This window comes from Melospiza georgiana, chromosome 2 (assembly GCF_028018845.1).
Source record: "Melospiza georgiana isolate bMelGeo1 chromosome 2, bMelGeo1.pri, whole genome shotgun sequence".
Classification (NCBI taxonomy): Eukaryota; Metazoa; Chordata; class Aves; order Passeriformes; family Passerellidae; genus Melospiza; species Melospiza georgiana.
In genome coordinates this window covers 70,387,087-70,408,141 of record NC_080431.1, presented here as the reverse complement: position 1 = coordinate 70,408,141, position 21,055 = coordinate 70,387,087, and the positions used below count along the sequence as shown (strand labels likewise).

Below are 21,055 nucleotides of genomic sequence, written 5' to 3'. Positions count from 1 at the left end.
GCACTACTTACAACATGTAAATGTAAACATATATGTAGCTTCCACAGCAGCAGGTGTAACAGGAAAATTAATTTAAGGTGACAATATTACTCATAGAAATGATTTAGGCTACTGTCCTCTCATCTTGAAATGATTAGATTCTTATTTGCCATAATAAACCAAATATGATTACAGTTCTCGATATCTGTGTTGTATATACAACTACAACTCACTGTGGATTTCAGCAATAGCTTTTTTTTAAGATGCAGAGAGATCTACAGCTTTAGCTGATGTTGTGTTGAGGAATACAGAAAACCATGTTTTGATTTCATGTTAAATAATTCAACAGATTTGTCTCGGTATAACAATCATCTTAATATGGATGCCACTGAAGTGCAGATGAAAGTCACAGTGAAGTTTCACTGTGAGACTGCAAAAAATCAAAAGTAACTAGGCAACTCTTGCTATGAATCATCACAAGGGAATTTTTTTGGGTTTTTTTTGTCTTTCAAATTTGTCACTATTTGGCTTATAGAGATTTCCATGTTACATTGTCATGAAACATTTCATAAATGCTGAATTAATGGCAACATTTTTGTTGACTTACCATAGGCAGGATTAGGCCTTGCATCATCAATGTCATTAGAGGCAGGATTAGGCAGGATTAGGCCTTACATCATCAATGTAACTAGTCAGACTTTGAATTTGGAATGCTTAGCAGCAAATGCTTAGCAGCAATGGAAATGAAAGCATGACTAGATAAAACTCCTCCAAAGTCACGTACCAATGCTGAAAGCTCCTGAAGGAAAATAAGAACTGTCATTGCAGTTGATATGATCAAATTTATTGAGTGAATCAGAATTCGAGAAGACAATTGAATTCTCCCACTCACTTTCACGAGTCCCAGATTTCTCATATTATCAGAAAAATGTTTGAATAAACAAAATAACTAACAGCTGTGGATTTGGACCATTTTGAATCCTTGATTAATGAAGACTAGGGATTGTGTTCATTTTATGTAGTATTCGTTGTATCAAGTGGGCTCTGGATTGAATCTATCTATTCCTTAGAAGGAAGAGCATTTCTGTATTTTTTTGCAGTTTTCTACTGTTGCTTTCCCATATTCCCATTTTGTGACTAAAATCTGTCATTTATCTAGACAATCAGACACTGCCAGTGCCGGCAATGATTCACCTCATCCACAAGGGAGGACTAGCGCTCCCTGGAGATCCCTTCCAGCCAGCTCTGTATGTTGAAGCAGGCAGCCAGCTACCAACTCCAACCACAGCTGTTGGCATTTCTTATATTTTATGAGTGCTTGCAGCATGAGCTATGGACATACTGTGTTCACAGTATGGGATGTACAATAGGTTTATGGGTGTACATGACTTAGTTTCTAACCTAACACCACCGTCACACACAACTGTGCTTTATTTTTATGAGACCTGAATCACTTTTCTTACTCCTTGACTTACTAGAGTTAAGTCACAGGGCCTCGACGTATGTGTTATGTGAAATCTGAAATCCAAACAGTCAGTGAGAATTTATGCCTGGTGTAACTCTGGTGCCTTCAATAGACACAGATGAGAGGACCTTGGATCGACAGCTGTTGGATACGAGCTTGTGAAATGTCAGAGCTGGAAACTTGTTCAGTTCTGTACAAACACTGTCTGAACTGTGTGAGTCAACAGCCTCGCAGTTCACTGAAGCAAATTGCTTAGGAAAAAAGTTTCAAGCCCATGTGAGGAAGTTTTTCACAGCAACTCTGTGAAGCAGAGCTGGAAAAATAATTTTCTGGTAATCATGAGGTTTTGTAGTTTTTACATAACGGTGAGATTTTAAAGTAAGCATGTACGATTCTAAGAAAGCTGTAAAGGAGCAAAAAGAACCCTCTTTTAAAATTTATTTTCCTTTAGTTTTCCAAATTGTTGCTCCTCATAGAGGTGCTTGAAACAGACTGAATTTAACTGGAATTCAAAGCTATTGTGACAGCTCACTTCTTTTTTTTTTTTTCCTAAATAAGTGACTTATTCAAACTTACTCTCAGCTTAACTCTCTAAATTACAAATGTTTTTAAAAAAATCCCCTGCATCTTCCAAAGCACTTCCCCAAAGTACAGGCCACAGGATACAGCATGCAAATCATAGGTCAGCTGGTGTGGGAAAACCCTTTTGCCAGAGTTTAAAACCTCTGTCTGTTTCAGGTGTGGACTGGAAGAAATAAATGAGAATGCACGTGGGAAGCAGCAGAGCAGTCCTGCTTTAGTCCTGCTTTCTCATGGGCAGTAGGGCAGGGGGGATCTGAGCCTGTGCCAGCCTTTGTGATGTGAATGGCAGGGCTCTCCTCCCCCTGTGGCCCTCTGGCCTGTGCTCCTACATGTGCTCATGTATGGGGTTTGTGTGGCAAGGTTCTGCTAGTGATGGCGTGACAGGGGTGACTTCTCTGAGAAGGTGCTAGAAACTTCCCCCCGTGTCTAGTGGAGCCAATTCCAACCAGCCCCAAAACAGACGCACTGCTGGCCATGGCTGACCCCAATGGTGATAGCAATAGCACCTTTGGGATAATGTATCTAGAAAGGAAAAAAGGTACTGCACAGAAGCAATTGCATCCAGAGAAGAGAGGAATGAAAATTGTGAGAGCAGGCACCAAAGTCAGTGCAGAAGAAAGGGATGGAGGTGCTGCAGGGGCTGGAGCAGCGATTCCCCTGCAGCCTGTGGTCCATGGTGAGGCAGGATGTTCCTGGATGAAGGACCTCATGCCAGAACAGGTGGATGCCCATAGAACGCTCTGCTGCTGAGCAGATTCCTGGCAGGATCTGTGGCCCCGTGGAGAAAGGGAGCCCATGCTGGGCTGGCAGGTTTGCTGTCAGGACTTGTGACCCCACTGGGGAGTCACGCTGGAGCAGCCTGTGGAAGGGAACCACACTGGAGCAGTGCATGAAGAACTGCAGGTCCTGAGAAGGACTCACGTTGGAGAAGTTCAAAGGACTGTCTCCCGTGGGAGGACCCACACTGGAGCAGGGGAACGGTGTGAGGAGTCCGTCCCCTGAGGAGGAAGGAGCAGCAGAGACACCATGTGATGAACTGACCGCAGCCTCCATTCCCCATCCTCCTGCGCTGCTGTTGGAGAGAAGGCAGAGAAACTGCGAGCAGCACTGAGCCTAGGAAGAAGGGAGGGGTGGGAAAAAGGCGTCTTTCAATTTTGGTTTCATTTCCCATTACCCGAGTCAGATTTGATTGGCGAGAAATTAAGTTAATTTCCCCAAATCGGTTTTGTTTTGCCCGTGACTCTAACTGCTGAGGGATCTCTCCCTGTCCTTAGGTCGATCAGAGAGCCTTTCGTTGTATTTTCTCTCCTTTGCCCTGCTGATGAAGGCAGAGACAAAGCGCCAGCGGTGCCAGGGTGCGGGTACCCTGAGAACCCTTGTGAGCGTCCCTTCAACTTTTCCCGTGCGTGCTGGGGCCTGGGCTCTCACGGGGATCCCTCCTGAGTGCGGAGACACAGATTCCCTCGGCGGCCCCGAACCGGGCATGAGCAGCCGAGCGGCCCGGGGTCGCAGCTCCCCGGCTGCCGTGGCGGCGCTGCCGCACGGGGCCGGCGGCGAGGCCGCGAAACCCCGCCAGGCGCCCGAGCACCGCTGTCTCTGAGGGCGGAGCGGCAGGGCCGCGGCGGGCGGGGCAAGGCGGCACCAGGGGCGAGGGGCGGCACCCGGGCCGGGAGGCGGAGGCCGGGCGGGCATGGCCGGGAGGGGCGGCGGCCCCGACACCTCCCCGCCACCGGGGCCTGGGGTGGGGGCAGAGCGGCGGCGGCGGCAGCAGCCCCAGCCCCAGGATGCGCTGCCCGGCGCCGGTGCCCTGCGGGGGGCAGAGCGGTGGCAGCGGGCGGCGGGGATGGAGGCGGCCCTGCGGCGCTGCTGCCGGCGGCGCTGGCGGCTGCGCGGGCCGCGGTGCGCGCTGGCGGCCGGGCTGCTGGGCGCCGCCGCCGCCGCGCTCGCCCTCTACTCGGCGCTGCCCGAGCCGGCCCGGGCGGAGGGCGAGGCGGTGACCGTGCTGCTGTGGTGGGAGCCCTTCGGCCGCCCGCGGCGCCTGCCCGACTGCCGGAGGCGCTACAACATCAGCGGCTGCCGCCTCAGCGCCGACCGCAGCCGGTTGGGCGAGGCGCAGGCGGTGCTGTTCCACCACCGCGACCTGGCGCGGCACGGCGCCGAGGGGCTGCCCCGAGGGTCCCCGCCGCGGGCCCCGCGCCAGCGCTGGGTGTGGATGAACTTCGAGTCGCCGTCGCACTCGCCCGGGCTGCGGGGGCTCGCCGGGCTCTTCAACTGGACCATGTCCTACCGCCGCGACTCGGACGTGTTCGTGCCCTACGGGTACCTCTACGTCCCGCCGGCGCCCCGGCCCTTCGTCCTGCCCCGCAAGACGCGGCTGGTGGCCTGGGTCATCAGCAACTGGAACGAGGAGCACGCCCGGGTGCGCTACTACCGCCAGCTGAAGGAGCACCTGCCCATCGACGTGTACGGGGCGCGGGGGCTGGCGCTGGCCGAGGGCGGCCTGGTGGAGACCGTCTCAGCCTACAAGTTCTACCTGGCCTTCGAGAACTCCCAGCACACCGACTACATCACCGAGAAGCTCTGGAGGAACGCTTTCTCCGCCAGCGCCGTGCCCGTCGTCCTGGGACCCCGCAGGGCCAACTACGAGCGCTTCATCCCTCCCGATTCCTTCATCCACGTTGACGACTTCCCCAGCCCGCGGCTCCTTGCCACCTACCTGAAATTCCTCGATAAAAACAAGCCCAACTACAGGCGGTACTTTGCCTGGAGGAAGAAGTACGAAGTCCACGTCACCTCGTTCTGGGATGAGCATTTCTGCAAGGTCTGCGAGACTGTTAAAACAGCTGGGAATCAAATCAAGACTGTTCAGAATCTGGCCAGCTGGTTTGAAAGCTGATGCTCCTGGCGGATGAGACTTGTCTGGACTGCCGGGACCAAGTGTCAAGGTGTCAGGAAGGATGATTCTCACAGAAATCATTAGCCCAGGTAGTCGGCATTAGCCACAGGAGACTGACATCAGTTGGAGAAGCGTACAGATACAGGAAAACAAGCTGTGAAAAGCCTACAAAAGGAAGATTTTTATTAATGAGAAAATTACAAGGAGACATTATGCCAGATGATTCCTAAAGAGCAAAGTTAAATTTCCAGAAGTTGTACAGTTACAGAACTTTTAAATTTCTGCACAGCTCAACATAAATATCTGATGCCAAATTCCTCAGCTGTACAGCTGAAACCAATTTTTGTGGCTATGACAACTTCCTGGACCGTGAAACTTTGCTCACAGAAGACACATGATCAGTGCTGGTTTTCTGTAATACTAAGACAAAAATGAATGTTTTAATCTGTTTTTTATGCGTGTGAAAGCTATTTACAGACAAATTCTGAGCCACAAGTGTTGAATGTAAGAATCTGATGATACAGTAGCACCTTTTAGCGATGCTTTAAATTGCAGCAGCCAGTTAATAATACTTTGAACCAAATAATTGTTCTGTTTAGGAAAAAGTGTATGGGGGGGCTGAATCTGAGTGGACAGACAGCTCAGATGATGTAAAGTATTTCTCCTTCTACCTGCTGAAACCATAGGCATGTTTATCCTGTATGGGAGTAGATTGGAACTTTAAGTACAGGAAAACAAAGACTGTAGGGAAGAAAGTTGGAACACTTCCACCCTCTCTTTATTCAGGAATTAGAAAATGTTTACAGGTATCTGCATGTTTTTCTCTGCAAAATTATTGCCATACAGGAAAATGCAGGGAAAGGCTCGGAATTGCAGGGGTTTTATTGCTGTATTGAATACATATACAGAAAGGCGATCTTTTTTCTCATATATCAGCAGACAGTGCTGTTGTGTAGCAACTCTTTCGATTTTTGGCATGCATTTAAAAAATTCTGCTGGGGGACAGACTAGTCAGAATGTTGTTTTGTTGTTTTTAAAATCATAATTACCAAAAAAAATTCCCAAAACTCCCAAATCACTTCCATTCAGAAAGAAAATCACTGTAGAGAATAAGATCTACATTGTTGGTAAAATGCAAATTGTGTGAGGAAAGAATAGGAAAAGGGAATGATTTACTATTTTCTTTTCGTTTGGCTTTGAAGTCTTTTTGTGGCTCAGTTTTTGAATCAATAAATAGGTTCTTAAGGTAGAACTCAATTTGCTCAGTGCCTGTCAAGGAACATTTACAGTCATCATTCCCTTTTAGACTCCCACATTTTGCTGGAGCCATCCTAGCAGTGGATGTGTGGTTACTTTTTGGTTACATGTAATCTTGCTCAGCCAAAGCCAGAAAGAGACTTCAGTTACAATTGCACATCCTTGACAAGTTCAGCCTCCCTGTCTTCTGCAGCTGTGAAGTTTGGTGGCAAAATTGGCAGCCTACAAGAGACTTGCCCACCTGAATAAGATATTAATTCTGATGCTTTTTAATCCATGGAGCTACTCAGAAACTTCATTCAGAAAATAAAATCATAGGCACAGAACAGGTGGGAAAAGGAGAAAGTCAGTTGCAAATAAAAGATGGGCATCAGAACAGGCAACCTTGCTGGCATTTGTGAGTCATATTTAGGTTAGGAAAGGATTAGATTTGATTTAAGCTCTCTGGGATATTGAATGAATGCTTTTAAGATGTATGAACTGGCAATCTGCTGTTATTTATTTGTAGTTAGATGTTCCCCATGATTAGGTAAGCTTGGAGCCAAGGATTATTGGAAAAAAAAAACCCTAATAATAATGAAGTTCATTAATAATTTGCACAGTTTTACCAGTTCAGATCTTGCAGGCTTCTCCAATTATTCCCTTCTTCTTTTGTGCAAGGAGGGTTGGCTGAAAGTACTTGATGAACCTTTCTGTTGTCAGTGCCCGAGTTGCTGTAGAATATTTACTGGGAAGGGAGTGAAAACAAACTATGCAATGTGGGATGTAGTAGGGATGTTTCCTAATGCTGCACTTTCACTCCAAGAAGTATAAAGTGATTGTTTAAAGTAAAAGAGGGGTCTTCATGGCGTGGTCATCTGTTTCTCATCAGTAGTTACTGCTCCCCTAATACTGAGTTTGATATTTTTAAAACTCCAATATAGGTATAGTATTAAGAGTAATACCCAAATGTCAGGATGATGGGCTCCGTCTTTTCCTTTGAATGTATGGTATTATTTTTTTCTGTTCAGTTTTTACCAGAGTTTGCAGAACTGTATACAAAAGCACAATCTGAAAAGTAAAGAAATAATATTTAAGATTGCAATACTTTTTATCAATCTGCTGAAACCAGTGCATTTTTTTGAGTCCTCCTAATTTTTTTAGCATTTTGTGAAAGCTTCCAGGCACACAGTTCGACTGTGTAATCATTAGTAATGCCATGTGCAGAAGATCAGGCTGCAGGAGCATGGGAATTTCCAGAGATTGCAAATATTAATTTTCTTCTCAACCTCTCTAAAAAAAAGAGTTGAAATCTTTTTGTAAAATTCAAAAAAGAGCTACAAAGCAATTAAAGCATAGTTTGGGTAAAGTGGTCAAAATTGCACAGTATTTGTAAATTGTACATTGAGGCTTTTCAAGAACTGTATGGTGAAAACTGCAGATTTGTAGTAATTATTGCAGAGCACTTGCATTGGGAGAAGAGAAGCCTTTTCTAATTTCATCATTCTTGCATGGATGTTGCAAATTTGTGGCTTCCCATTTGGGAGGGAACTCAGTCCAGGCCTATGGCTGCTGAAGTCAGTATTGCAGAATTTCTATAGATCTCTGGTTTTGGGTCATCCACACCATGACCTAAGAGTGTACTGTTACAGGCAAAGGACTGGCTTTTGTAATGCACTTTGTAGAGCTCTAGTTCAATGATAAATATGAAGTTTGCCTGAACGAACTGGTTTGTACATTGGGTACCAAGGCATTGCAGATGATGTATACAATCCAGTTGTAAAAATTGGGGAAATCTATTTTCTATTTTTAGTAGAAAAATTTCCTTGAATACATTTTGGAAAATTTTTTATCCCATGCCTTAAAATATTGGGGTGGAGGGAGAGAAAGGAGGATCGATCATTATCTTCTGGGTTTTATAAGAAGAAGAATTACCATTACTTTTTGGTCATGATGTAAATGGAATAGAGATTTGTGTGATCCCTCAAATTACATATGTATCTCAGGGAATTTTATACTGTAAGGCGTCTTGATCTTCATAGAATGAAGTAACTTTATATTAATGATATATATTGACACTCAATAAAATTAAAGGAAGTAGTGCAAAATGACCCTATTTTTTATTCTGTTGTCTGTGTTATGAAAGCTGAAGAAAACTGCTTTTTAAAGAGAATAAATGTCTTTTCATATTGGTTTAATAAATAAAAGTGGCTGATTGTTTTCAGTGCAGTCAGACTATGTGAGGTTAGGCATGAAACCTGATTCTGCCAGGAGAAAAATATTTTCATAGGAAATGCTGTGCTGAGTTATTTTCTATATGAAAAGGTGCATTTATTGAAGTTGGGTGTTGGAAAAATGTCATTTCAAACAAAATAAAAAAACTAACTTTCTCTTGACCTACAGAGAATTTGAATGTGGTTGGATTCTTTTTGCCCCCCTTAAATTTCAGACTGAGACTGTGTTATTTTGGTATTCAGCATGTAGTGTTTTATCTTCCTTTTTAGCTACAGCTTTTTTTCCACAATTGTTCATGGTTGTTTTCAACTGAACAACAAAAGACCAAGAGCCAAAAGCTGTTTTCCCTAAGCTTGTGTTGACACTGATTGCTGCACAAGTGTGGCTTACTCCTCTCTTTACTCATCTTCTGTACAGCTTAGTGCACAGTACTGAGAAAGCATTTCTGGGAATTCCTGCCCAGCCAGGAAGGGGGCATAGCTACAGACCTTGCTTTTCCCCGTATCATTCTCACATATAACTTTTCTAAGTAGAGCTTAAACTGACTGCTTGCTTAGTCCTGCCTGGGAGGGGGGGAAACATTTTTATAGCTCATTTTCCATTTTAGCTCTGAATACTGGGTTTGGGAAACTGGTTAAATATTTTTCCGACAAATATTAGGTACCATTTGTTCAAGCTTGTTTGGTGAGTGTGTGAGTGAATGAGTGAGTTGTGCCTGATTAAACTCACACAGCCCTCTATCCAACAGTCATATTAAATGGTGTTTGTTTTAAGAGAGTAAATAACCCACTGTAGGGTGCACAGACCTGATGCAATCCAAAATCTGTTGACGAGAACAGAGTGACTTAATGTGGATTTAAGTGGTGTTTAACTAAGGATAAGTCAGGATCCAAGTATAACAGCCTGTTTTTAATCAGTAAAAAAAAGTCATTATTTGAATAACTTGCCTGTAACCAGCTTGGTTTATTTAACCAATTCAGTTTTACAATTTGCATAATTATGTCTTTTCTTCTGTGTGGTCATTTAAAAAACAATACCCCAGGCCAGAATTTCTGTGTCTTCTTTGCATTCTGAAGATTTATGTTTTTTTAATGATCTTGAGTTAAATACTTAAGCTTAATTTTCACACAGTGGCAGCTGTTCCTGGGAGTCTCACCCTGAAATTATCTGAGTTAAAAAAGTTAAACCTGTTTTTCAGGAGTGCTTTGAGAGCTGCAGGGATTTCTCACTGCTAAAGGTTCCCAATGTGCTCAGGAAGCATTGAGAAGCTAGGACACTCTTTTAATTGAAAAATTTTCTCCTAAGGAGTACATACTTTTCTGAATTCCTTCAATGATTTTAGGTCCTTATAATTGCATAGGTTTAATTTTTGCAACAGATTTAAGGTTGGACTTTATTTCAGGAATGCTTAATATTTTAATAATATTCTTTTTAAAACTATGAAAAATAGTCCCAAATTTGGAACTTGAATTTTTCTCTATTTATCAAACCATCTTTTGAAGTTAATTACCCCATAGGTTGGCTGTGCACATTATGGAAGAAAATTCTGCATTTGCATCCTTGATTTTGTCCTGGATGTAAAGGCGCTGTAGAAATTTTGGATTATGAGAAGCTCATAAAACAGGAAAACAGAGCATTAGGAATGCCCAAGCTGCGGCCTACTCTGGCTCTGAGATCCTGATCACATGAATGCTTAGGACTGGAAATTGGCCATCTTGCTTTTAAGCAGAAGGCAGAAAGATGATTGCAAATAAAAAGCATAGATTATCAGATTGTGAGTATATTTTGGTGCATTTGTAATGCTGCCAAATATCTTTGTGTAGTATAAACATGATTAATTTATTGGAAGCAAGCACAACATGACTTCATGAAATACAGCAAAATAATTGTCCTAAAGGCAAAGCTGGATTCAAAATGGAAAAATGATACTGGAATAAAAACCAAACTAATGCAATTGTGGGAAAGCATGGGTGGACATTTTAAATTGTTAAGTGGAAACAAACAGAGAATGTCCTTGGAACTGCTGACTCTAGCCCAAACTGAAACCAGAAAACATAGGTTCAGAATCATGCTGGTACTCATGCTTACATCTGCTACTGAATAGGAATGGCCACCTGAAGTTAAGGCAGAGCTCTGAACATTTTTATTCTCTTTCCAGTCCTAAGTGTATATTTGTTTGCCTTATTGTTGGTTTCCCTTCTCTGTCATCCACATGTTTTCCTCAAATGTGCACAGACCTGAGGACGTCTTCTTTAATGTCTTATTACTTTAGAGAAGGAGAGCTGAGAGGAGATAAGTAATATATGGATGGTTGCTGGAAATTTTGTTTGTATTTTGCAAGAGTCCTAGGGTAAGATCAAGTAAACAATACAAGCTGAATACAAAACAGAGAAGCATGTTTTAGGGCAGCATCTTGTTGGAGACCCCAGCTTGGTCTGAAACATCTCATCAGGTTTTAAGACTGAGACTTTGTGCTGTGAGTTTTCTATTTAGTGGTGAAAATTATTGTATCCCCAGATTGTCCCATTGATGTATTATCTCAGAATCAAAGAATCAAAAGATGGACTATGAACAGAGACAGTAAGTGTGCTGCGAAAAAATTTGTCAGGTAAATTAAAGCAGAGTTTGTCCTGAGTTCAGACTCTGAAAAAGCATATTAATGAGAATCCTTAATAAAAAAAACAGGTTCACCACACTGTCTGTTACGGTGTCTGTGGTGAGGAATGTTTTCTGTGCTGTCTTTACAGTTGGGTCATTTTTATTGCTACTACTGAGGTATTTATTAAAGTGAGGATGAATCCACAGGAGTTGCTGAGTTCTTAGTAAAGAATTTTTTATGGGACTGCTGATAGGGAGGAGATGAAATCCGGTCTCCTGCTCAGAGTCAAGGAGAGAAGCATTCTGGAGCAGCCCAAAAGCACCATCACTGCAGGTAGTGTGAGTGAGTAGCAGACCTGGGCTTGACTCCATGTGGGAGATGGGGAAGATAAAGAAATGTCACTAAAGTAGTGGGTTTTTTTAAGATACTGAAGTACTTTGAACCCCATTTTCTAAAGCATTTGAGAAATGCAAGGCACTTCAAAACAGAACACAAAAGGAGAGTCTCTTGGTCACAGGCATGGACTTTGCCATACATATTCCTACGGATAAAAGCTGCAGAAACAAGCCAGAAACACCCTATAAGCTTTTTTACAGGTAAGTAGCCAGAAGAGAGCAGAAGAAGAAAGAAAGGACATCACTAAGGCTGTAAAAGAAATATGTTAGTTGAAAAGTTTGCAGCAGCCTCATTGGCAGCCCCAGTGACCTGACCAGGACAGGGGCTAAGGGAGGATTCCTCGTGGATTTCACATCTGGGAATAATTTTACCCTGAGCGTAGAAGCAAGATCCTTTCAGCTGGGTTAAGTATCATCAACAGAGCACTGAGGAACAAGTAAAGGTGCATCTCCAGTGTTTCAGAAGAAAGATGAATCTCACTCCTCCTCTTGTAGGTGTGTGAGGCAGAGTCATAAGCTGCATTCCTTGCACTGGTTAATGGCTTGTGACATACTGTAGGAAAAATCTTTTTCTGAACATTGCCTCAAGGGCAGAAGTGGTTTTAGGCAACTTTTTAAAAAAACCAGTGGTCTTAGAACTTGACAAGCTCTCACAACTGTCCAACCTCTTCAGCTGGCTGAACTATAGTCTATTTAAACAGTGTCTGCTGGCTGTGGGACAGCTACCCATGCTATTTAGACATCTGAATAGACTTTTTACAGTTTAAAATGCTCAATTTCTTCCTTTTGCTCTGGTGGTTGATGTGTCTACCTGTCACATTTCTGCTAAGGATCAACCTCCACAGCTTGCTCTCATTTCCCTCTCAAAGGAGTGCTGGCCAGCTCAGCTGCTTGGGCAGGTTAACCTGGACTGGTGGGTTTGGATACATAACAGAAAAGCAGAATCATGAAACAAAAGGTATATATGTGGCTTTCTCTTTTGCTGGCCTTTTGGGATTGTGGGTAGTGAGGCTGGAGTTGAGCAGAGAAGGAAATGAAATGTAGAACTGAACGATGTATCTTCTTGCTTTACCTAAAGCTAATTATACCCAAAGAATGTTAGAGCTTTTATGACGAAGCGAAGGGAGCCGACCCATCCTGATTGATCAGCATTGAACTCCAATTTATTGATCCAACATGCACATTTTTATAACCGTGTTAATTAATTTCATACATATTGCAAAACCCGAGCTCATCATTGGCTACAGATTACACACCAACCCTTCCTCTTGTTTTCCATACCTGTGGTTTGTTATTGAGACCAAAACTTGTTTTTCTCATCCTGTTATTGACTGTTCTCAAGGCCTCCATGTTTGTCACTCTGCTTTCCCATCACTATCCAAGGACAAGGTATTTACTTGTTATTAATAAACAAGCCTGAGAACTTTGCTGTTTACAGCTGCCTTTTACTTTTCAATCAGCTCTATATTTTCATTACTTTTTTCCTTCAAGCCATGTCTGAGCAAAGTTCTCCAACACTTTTAGAAGATAAGTGTCTCTAAAAGACAAATTGAAGAAATTCTCTCTATTTTCCCTGTAATGTTCCCCATGACAGTGGTAGAAATTGGGATGGAGAAATGTCCCTTTCTAATTGTCTAAACAGCTGCTTCTCTGCAAATTCAGATTTGATCCTTGATGGGCTCAGAGCGCTCCCTCATCTTGTGCCATGGCTTGTTCACCTGCTTGACCCTGCTGAAGTGCAAGGGGATCTGGACTGTTTTAACCTGCCCTTGAGGCCATCTGCTTTCCTCTGGCAGATGTGTAGGGCCTGGAGGGGACAGTGAGCTCTGTGTGTGAGTGCTGGCATCTCAGATTCCATGCTCATATCTGCCTGGGGGATCCAGAGACAGACCTGACCATACTGTTCAGCTCCTCTCATGTCTCCCTATGCCCCTGCATCTTGTAAATTGTCTTAATACTTGAGCAGAGTTACTTGCAGGCTAGGCTGGCTCTGCACAAAAAACCAAGAGAGAACAGCAGATCATATCTTGGCACCACATCCTCAATCCACAAGCCAAACCCACAAAGTAGCCCAAATATCTCTAAGTACGCCTTGTATCAGACATCGGATACTTCAGAAAGTCTGATATCTAGGCCACATCCTGTGTGTTTTGTCATTAATAACTGCATTTATTTTGCAAGCGCTACTTTAAAAAGGCAGAGTGTTATACTGGCCAAAGAGAAAGTATACTGCTTTTTTTTCCTCCCTGATGTTAACTACTGGACTATGTGCAGGCTGCCAAAAATTTCTGGTTGCTTGGGATATTGGTCAGCCACATGGTGCTTGTAATGTCATGTCCATATCCATCTATCCTATGGATTTCACAAGTGGTTTTGGATTATATAAAGTGTCATCAGCTCTTATGCAAATTTCTGGTTCTTATCAGTCTAGACCACAGTGTGTGCTGTGAAGCCAGCAGCTGGAGCAAGACTTTAAAAAATAGATAACTTTCTCTTAGTCATGTCCATCTCTCTTGCTCTAGATTGGAATCTGGGTTTTAAATAATGCTGGGACAGTACACTTACTGCACTGGTGTACTATGCCCTGCTGCTTTGGCATATCTTGCACAGTCTAGAAGCTTTAATGCTGCCACAAAAATATGTGCAAATGAGCAAAGAAATAGAATAGATTTCACGAGTTCAGATGAAACTGTCACTTTATAACACTCAGGTTTAAACTTAAGAATGCAAGGGGTAATTTCAAATGGTTTATCTGAAGTTACATAAATAAAAGGCAACTTAGGGACTGGGAACCTGTTGTCTAGTGTTAGAGTGAGTCTACTGTCACTTCCACCTAGCAGTCTGAATCTGGCCCTTTCAGCTTCAAGACAGACTGGATGAGAGCCCATCTATTAAGTCAGGATTGGTTTGGCAGAACACAAGTGAGAGGTGGGCAACAGATTTCATCACTTGCTCGTTTTTGCATCTCTTCAGATGAAACCAGAGATCCTAACCAGTGGTTATTTATTTTCAGCTCTGATGTGTCATCTGATGCATATGTGGATTCCTTATGGGTTAATTACAGACTTCAGTTTGAAGTGTGATATGAAAGAGTGCAATAACTGTGGGTTACCACAAAAGAGTAACAGGGATATAATTGTTTTGTTTTACAATGTGCGTGTGTGTTGCAAGATGCTTCACCAGCAGAGATCCTACAGGCAAAGCAGACTGCTATACCATGAAGGTTTCGACCCAGAAGGACTCATGCGTTTCACTTGATACTGAAATTGAACCTGATTTGTACATCAGTAGGATTCTGTGTTCAGATTAGAAGCATCTGCTTTGACTCCTGTTCCTGTCCATCCCTACTGCATTCAACAGGGTGTTCTCAGGAATACTGAAGTACTCTCTTGGACTTGCAGTCAAGATTTACCTGTGCACACATAAAGACTGAAGGAATGTGGCCTGGGTGACTGACAGGTGTGTGAGAGAACAAAAAGATGCCACTGCAAGGGAATGCTGGTTTTGTTCTCACAATCTCATGATGTTTGCAGCACATTAAAGTCTTAGATATTGATATGCTGTTTCTGCATCAAAGAGAAGGTATCCATTTGTTTCTGTGAACTAGCATCTGTCTGGTTTAACCAGAGGCTGCCAATCATCTGATTTTACAGGTACTTCTCCATTGTTTTAAAAGAGAGTAATTTCACTCACATCCCAGGTTACTTGGTTTATATGATGAAAACTCAGCATTATAATTAAGCTAAAGGCAAGTCTGGCTTCAGTGAAAATGTCACAAAATTTTATCTTTGTTTCAGCCTCCACAAAGTCTGACATAAAACAAGAGAGAGGTATCTGAGGGGTCCTAAGTCCTGTGATCAGAATCTTTCCTGATCTTTGCTCTTAGGACAATATTCTATATATTCTATGATTCTATGTCCTCTGTAAGAGGTAGTCCAGGAAGCACAAGTAGATTTTATCCTTTTCTGAAGCCTTGCATATTCCTAATTAATTGGAAGTCATTTTAGCCTGACTTTCCTGCAGATAGCAGTGCTGGTCTCTGGGATGATACATTCCCCAGCATTTACATCCTCCTTCTGTAGGTGACCCAATGTGTGAGTTGGGAAGGTAAGAGTCTCCACTCACTTTAATATCTTAGGTCCATATGTGTGCTTACAGCTGTCCTTCACACAAAACAGTGCCCAAACCAGGTAGATGTAGCTCGTGATCAATTCTTATCTGAGCCCAGGGGTGGCAGTAATTAATGGTGGTGGGGTGCTGACATGTTTGGTACAGCCTGATTCTTCACCCTAGGAACACCTCAGTAGAGTAAGACACGACCTTGCCCAAACCATTCCTTGTTCTCATTTTGCCTTCACTTTGGTTACAGTAGGCAAAGAACCCCTCTGTTTGTAAATGCACATAATATTATCCTTATTTCATAGGAGGATTATGAGGTATTTTCCTCCCTCAATAAAGTACTTTGGGTGCTATAAACAAAAAAGCTACTACAGTGATATGAAGGAGCTGATGCTATAGACTAAAGGAGTGCATGGCAGTCAATAAGGTGAGAAGACTGTTGTATTAAAGCAGCCTGGATCTGTGACCTCTATGGAATAAGTCACTTTCATCTTTGCTAAACTGAGGCTCTAGTAGAAATTGTCACTTTGGTTCTGAGAAGGCAGAGCAACCACACTCTCATCCCTATCCCCATCATCTGCATATTGTCTTTGAAAGAAGCACTGTAAACATGATGAGGCTGGGAATGTCTCCTTCGTGTCAGCACTCCCCTGAAAGTTTGACCTGGTTCTGTTAAAAGTGTTAACCTGAGTCCCACAAAAGCATAAGGGAAATCTCTCCAGTGAAATCTCTCCAGTGCCTTTCTTGATGCATCACCCTACCTGTAAGTGCTGTATTTGCCTATAGAAATAGCACAGCAGACACAACAAAAGGGATGCTCCATCACCAACCAGAGTGATCATGCTGATGTGATGTGTATTCTGAAAGCAAAAGAAAGTGAAATAAGGTCAAACTGTTCTATCCACATGCACTATTTGCATTGCATTAGAATAGAAATATTTTTATACACCCCTGGTGTTTTGAATCTCTTTGATCTTTGCAATCTCACACACTACAGAACAGGGTGTGGAGGAAGCAGCAATGCATTGTGTGCCATTGTTTACACTGAGCATGACCTCATGGGATGTGTTCCAAAGTTCCAGAGAAGCCCATAGCCCAGACCAAAAGAGATTTTTCTATTCTTCACCACTTGCATTCACCTCTTTAATATAACGGAGAGATATCAGATGGTCATGTCTTGTAGTGTTTTGATTTTCAGGTGACATACCATGACTTAGAATGTACAAACACTCTGGAATGGACATAGGATCAAATGAAATGCAATTGAAGAAACCAGAAAATCGGGAGTTTTAGTGTCTTAAAAAAGAGGCGGTGAGGAAATGAGCTGCATTGCAAAGGACCAAAATACGCCAAAACTAAGCTCACAGATGTTGCAAAAGCAGGGGAAACAGACAAGGAGAAAGACAAAACTTGCAGGGGAAGATCTGAGGGACATGGCATGGATACTTCAAAAGAAAAAACCAGAAATTTCACTAAGTCCAGAAAATAGGCTGTGAGGAAAAAAATAGGCTGTGAGGAAATGAGCTGCATTGCAAAGGACCAAAACATGCCAAAACTGAGCTCACAGATGATGTAAAAGCAGGGGAAAAAGTCAAGGAGGAAGACATAACTTGGAGGGGAAGATATGAGGGACGTGGCATGGATACTTAAAAAAAAAAAAATCCCAAAAAAATCAATCTCTCAGTCAAAGTCATCAAATGACATGGCATCCCAGCATGGGCACGGACATGCACCAAAGATCCCTCTTTTGGTCCCGACTGAAATTCGTTTTCCCTTCCAGAAAGGAAATTTCAACCCAAAAGGAAAGGCTTACAAACACTCAGGAAAGGAGAAAGGATCAAATGAAAAGCAATTTAAAAAATCTCAAAAATCAGATAATCTGGATTTATAATATCTTCAAAAAATAGGCTGTGAGGAAATGAGCTGCATTGCAAAGGACCAAAACATGCTAAAACTGAGCTCACAGATGATGTAAAAGCAGGGAAAAAAGGAGGAAGACAAAACTTGGAGGGGAAGATCTGAGGGACATGGCAGGGATACTCTAAAAAAAAACCCAGAAATTTCCCTAAGTCGAAAAAATAGGCTGTGAGGAAAGAAGCTGCAATGCAAAGGACTAAAACATGCCAAAACTGAGCTCACAGATATTGCAGAAGCATGGGAAATAGTCAAGGAAGAGGACAACACTTGGACGAAAAGATGTGAGGGACATGGCATGGATACTTAAAAAAAAAAAATAGTAATTTTATGCAAGATCCTTTTCGTGGGATTTTTTTATCCAGTGAAACTGAGAGGTCTCAGGAAGAAAATGAGAAGAATGGTTATTTGCTGTTGTGGTATGCAACAGGTGCATCTGTGATTGGTCTCATGTGGCTCTTTCTAATTAATGGCTGATCACAGACAGCTGGCGTGGATTCTCTGTACAGGAAACAAGCATTTGTTTTCATAATATCATTTTCTATTCTCAGCTAGCCTTCTGAAGAAACACTTTCTTCTGTTGTTTTGGTATAGTTTAAATATAATATATACATTAAAAAAATAAATCATGCCTTCTGAAACATGGAGTCACATCCTCATCTATTCCCTCATCCTAAGTACCCGCTGAACATCGTCACACATGGCCAAAGAAAGCTGCTGGCAGGGAGAACGGGAGCTCAGCCTGTGGCAAGGCATCGTTCCCTGGTGCCAGGGGTGCACCTGGAAGGGCGCTGGTGCCAGCAGCATCCAGCCCACGGCTCCCGGGACGTTGGTTCCCAGCTGGAAGCCCCCACTACTGTGTGCCTGAGAAGAGAGATCCTCCAGAGACAAAGGGAGTTGACGTTCTTCTGTCTCTGGGGAGCTCTCCTGAACTGGCTGTGGAGGGCAGGAAGAGTCTCTTGTTAGCAGCTCTCTGACTTCTGCTGTGCCTCTGCTCTAAATAAATCGGGATTTGCAAGGAACGCTCACTGTGCTCCCACTGCTCTAGCTTGGACTGGGATTCAGTTTCTTTCTTCACAGTAGCTGGCACGTGTTGGGTTTGGATGGAAAGGAATGCTGTGCTCCAAACAGAGGTGCTTTGCTTTCTGCTGAGCAGGGCTTGCCCTCTTCAAGGACTTTGCAGTGTCCCTTGGTACACCAGTGCAATGTTTCCCACTGGGAAGGGAGGGATGAACGTCAAAGACAGAGGCAACAAACGCACCCTAAATTCCTTTGCCACGTCTGTGTCCTTGATTGGGAGGTGACCATCCATATTCTGGAAGGGAACATTTATTTCAAGGTTATTTCTACAACGGGGTTTTTTCTCCATTAATGTATTTAAAACCACTCTTTTTATCGTGCCCTGCATTTCCGGCCACCTTCATCTGCCGCTGAGCTTTCACAACACCAAATTTCTCCCTGCACTGGTTAGAGGCATCTGTGTATTCTTCTCCTGACCTGGATTCACAGGGCACAAAGCTTCCTTTTCCATCCCCTTTCCCAGAGACGATGCCTGTCCAGGCAAGCCAGTCTCATGCCTCACCTGCTCGGCTTCTGACATTTGGGCATCACCTGCTCTGTGTCCTTAGGAGGTGATGTTACCAAAGCGACCAGCACTGATGGACCCCAGCACCTTCAAAACCATTTTCCCCAGGGACCTTGCTTAGCAGTTCCCTGAGCAGCCTGAAGTCTGCTCTCTTCATGCTTCGAGCTGAGGCTTTGCTGGCCCTTTTCCTCTTGTCAGAGGTTTGAGCCTCCATTCATTTGTGGCAGCTGTGGCCAAGAGGGCCCCCAATCCCCGCTTGGCCCAGGGCACCTGGGGCTCAGACGGCGGCCTGGCTCAAGGGGGGCTGAGCTGGAGAGTCCTGGGCTGTGGGGGCTCCTCCCTTACTGGGAGGAGGCTTCCTGGGAGGAAGAAGGCTCTGGCATGAGCCACGAGGCCTGGTGCGCATTTGCCTGCTGCCGATGAGAGGGAAAGAAAGAGGAAGAGTTCATCAGGGCTCAACCTGAAATGACATTCTGCTGCTTCTGGTTCTTCACAGAGCTTTGGAGAGGAGACGTCTCTGTCCCTGACACCAGCCGGCCCTTGCAATGCACACGGAGACAGTGTGTCACTTCAGGAGACACACCAAGAAGCCCCTGTCACTTTCAAAGGGCAGCTGTTGTTTCACTGTTGCATTTCTTGGCTGTGTCAAGCCCCTCCTACCCGCACTACAGCCTGCGCTTGGAGACACAAAAGGAGCATCCTGGAGGAAAGGCATGGAAAGCTTGACAAAGGCTGAGGGGAGCACTCAGATCTCCCCTTTTCCCAAGAGGTTTCTTTAGCTGAAGTTGCTGACAAGGACCAGACTTGACTAGCTGCAATGGGTTTGTTGTTGTTTTATTTCTCGGGTCCTCAGTCCTGTGTGGGATTCTGTACGTGGGTGCAGCAGGGGCTCCAGCAAGGTGTCAAAAGCGCCTGCCCTGCACCCAAGGGTGGCGCAAGATCTCCTCCAGCTGTGGCCTGTAAGCGGGGTGCTTGGTCAAGCACCAGCGGATCAGATGCTGGCACTCTGCGGAGAGAAGGCACAGACAGCGCCGGTCACTGGCAGAAGGCTCCTGCCCAGCTGCCCCCGGCACCCGCGGGGCCCCGGCCGCACTGCGTGTGCTCGGGGCTGCGCCGGCCTCCCGAGCGACCGTGCCCCGCGGGCAGAGAGCGGCACGGCGGGACACGGCCGCCTCCTTCGGCCACGCGGGCCACGCTGACCCCGTGGGCACGGGCCACCTCCTGCGGCCGGCCCTGGGGGCAGACGGACGGTGCACGGATCTGGGTGAGGGCCGCGCCGGGCTGCGCGCCGCCGGCTGCCATAGCCGCCTGCTTGGGGCCGGAGACCAACCTGGAGAGACCTGCTGCCAGAAGAAGGGCTGCCCCAGCAGGATGGCATGGTCGTCCTCAAAGGGGAGTCTCCCGCAGACCATGACGTACAGCAGCACGCCCAGGGACCAAACGGTGGCTTCATGGCCGTCGTAGCAGCCAAGGCAGACCCACTCGGGCGGGCTGTAGGCGTGCGTTCCTAGGGGAGACGGGCGGCGCTGTCCAGGCACGGGCTGCTGCCTTCCAGAGCCCAGCGCCAGGCTCCTGGCTGAGGCAGGGGCTGCACCCGCGGCCACAGCTTCCCCCCCGAGGCCACCCCGCGTCCCCCAGCCAGCTGGCCAAAGCCAAGGAACCATTGTGCCAGGCAAAGAAGGCCCGTGGAGCGTCTCGAGCCCTTGCGGGCCTGCCGAGCCGGGAGGCCCGGAGCTGGCTTTTGCCGCCCCCCCTGCTGCCGGCAGGGCCGGCAGCCGGGTCCCGGGGCACTGCGTCTGCCCTGGGCCAAAGGGCAGCTGGCTGAAGGCCGCAGCCCACAGCCCAGGAGGGAGTGGGGCCCTGCAGTGCCTGGCACCGGGAGCGGGGCCCGGGCCATGGGCTCACCGGCAAAGCGCGTGTAGGCCCGCTCCTGGAGGAAGGTGCCGCAACCGAAGTCGATGAGCTTCAGGTCGCCGCTCTCCGGGTCCACGAGGAGGTTCGCCGGCTTGATGTCCCGGTGCAGGACGCCGCAGGCGGTGCAGTGCCGCAC

General features: G+C 45.3%; 1 protein-coding gene across 1 annotated transcript; it reads left to right on the top strand.

Annotated features, from left to right (window-relative positions):
* The first annotated feature begins 3,716 nt into the window (after nucleotides 1-3,716).
* FUT4 (fucosyltransferase 4) lies at nucleotides 3,717-8,544 on the top strand. The gene has a single exon (XM_058045281.1). It carries the CDS (start codon nucleotides 3,717-3,719, stop codon nucleotides 4,920-4,922), a length of 1,206 nt encoding a protein of 401 aa, XP_057901264.1. The 3' UTR covers nucleotides 4,923-8,544.
* The last annotated feature ends 12,511 nt before the right edge of the window (nucleotides 8,545-21,055 follow it).

What these genes read in the sequence shown, in the direction of transcription:
- FUT4 (XM_058045281.1), top strand. Translation starts at nt 3,717, where the DNA reads ATGGCCGGGAGGGGCGGCGGCCCCGACACCTCCCCGCCACCGGGGCCT.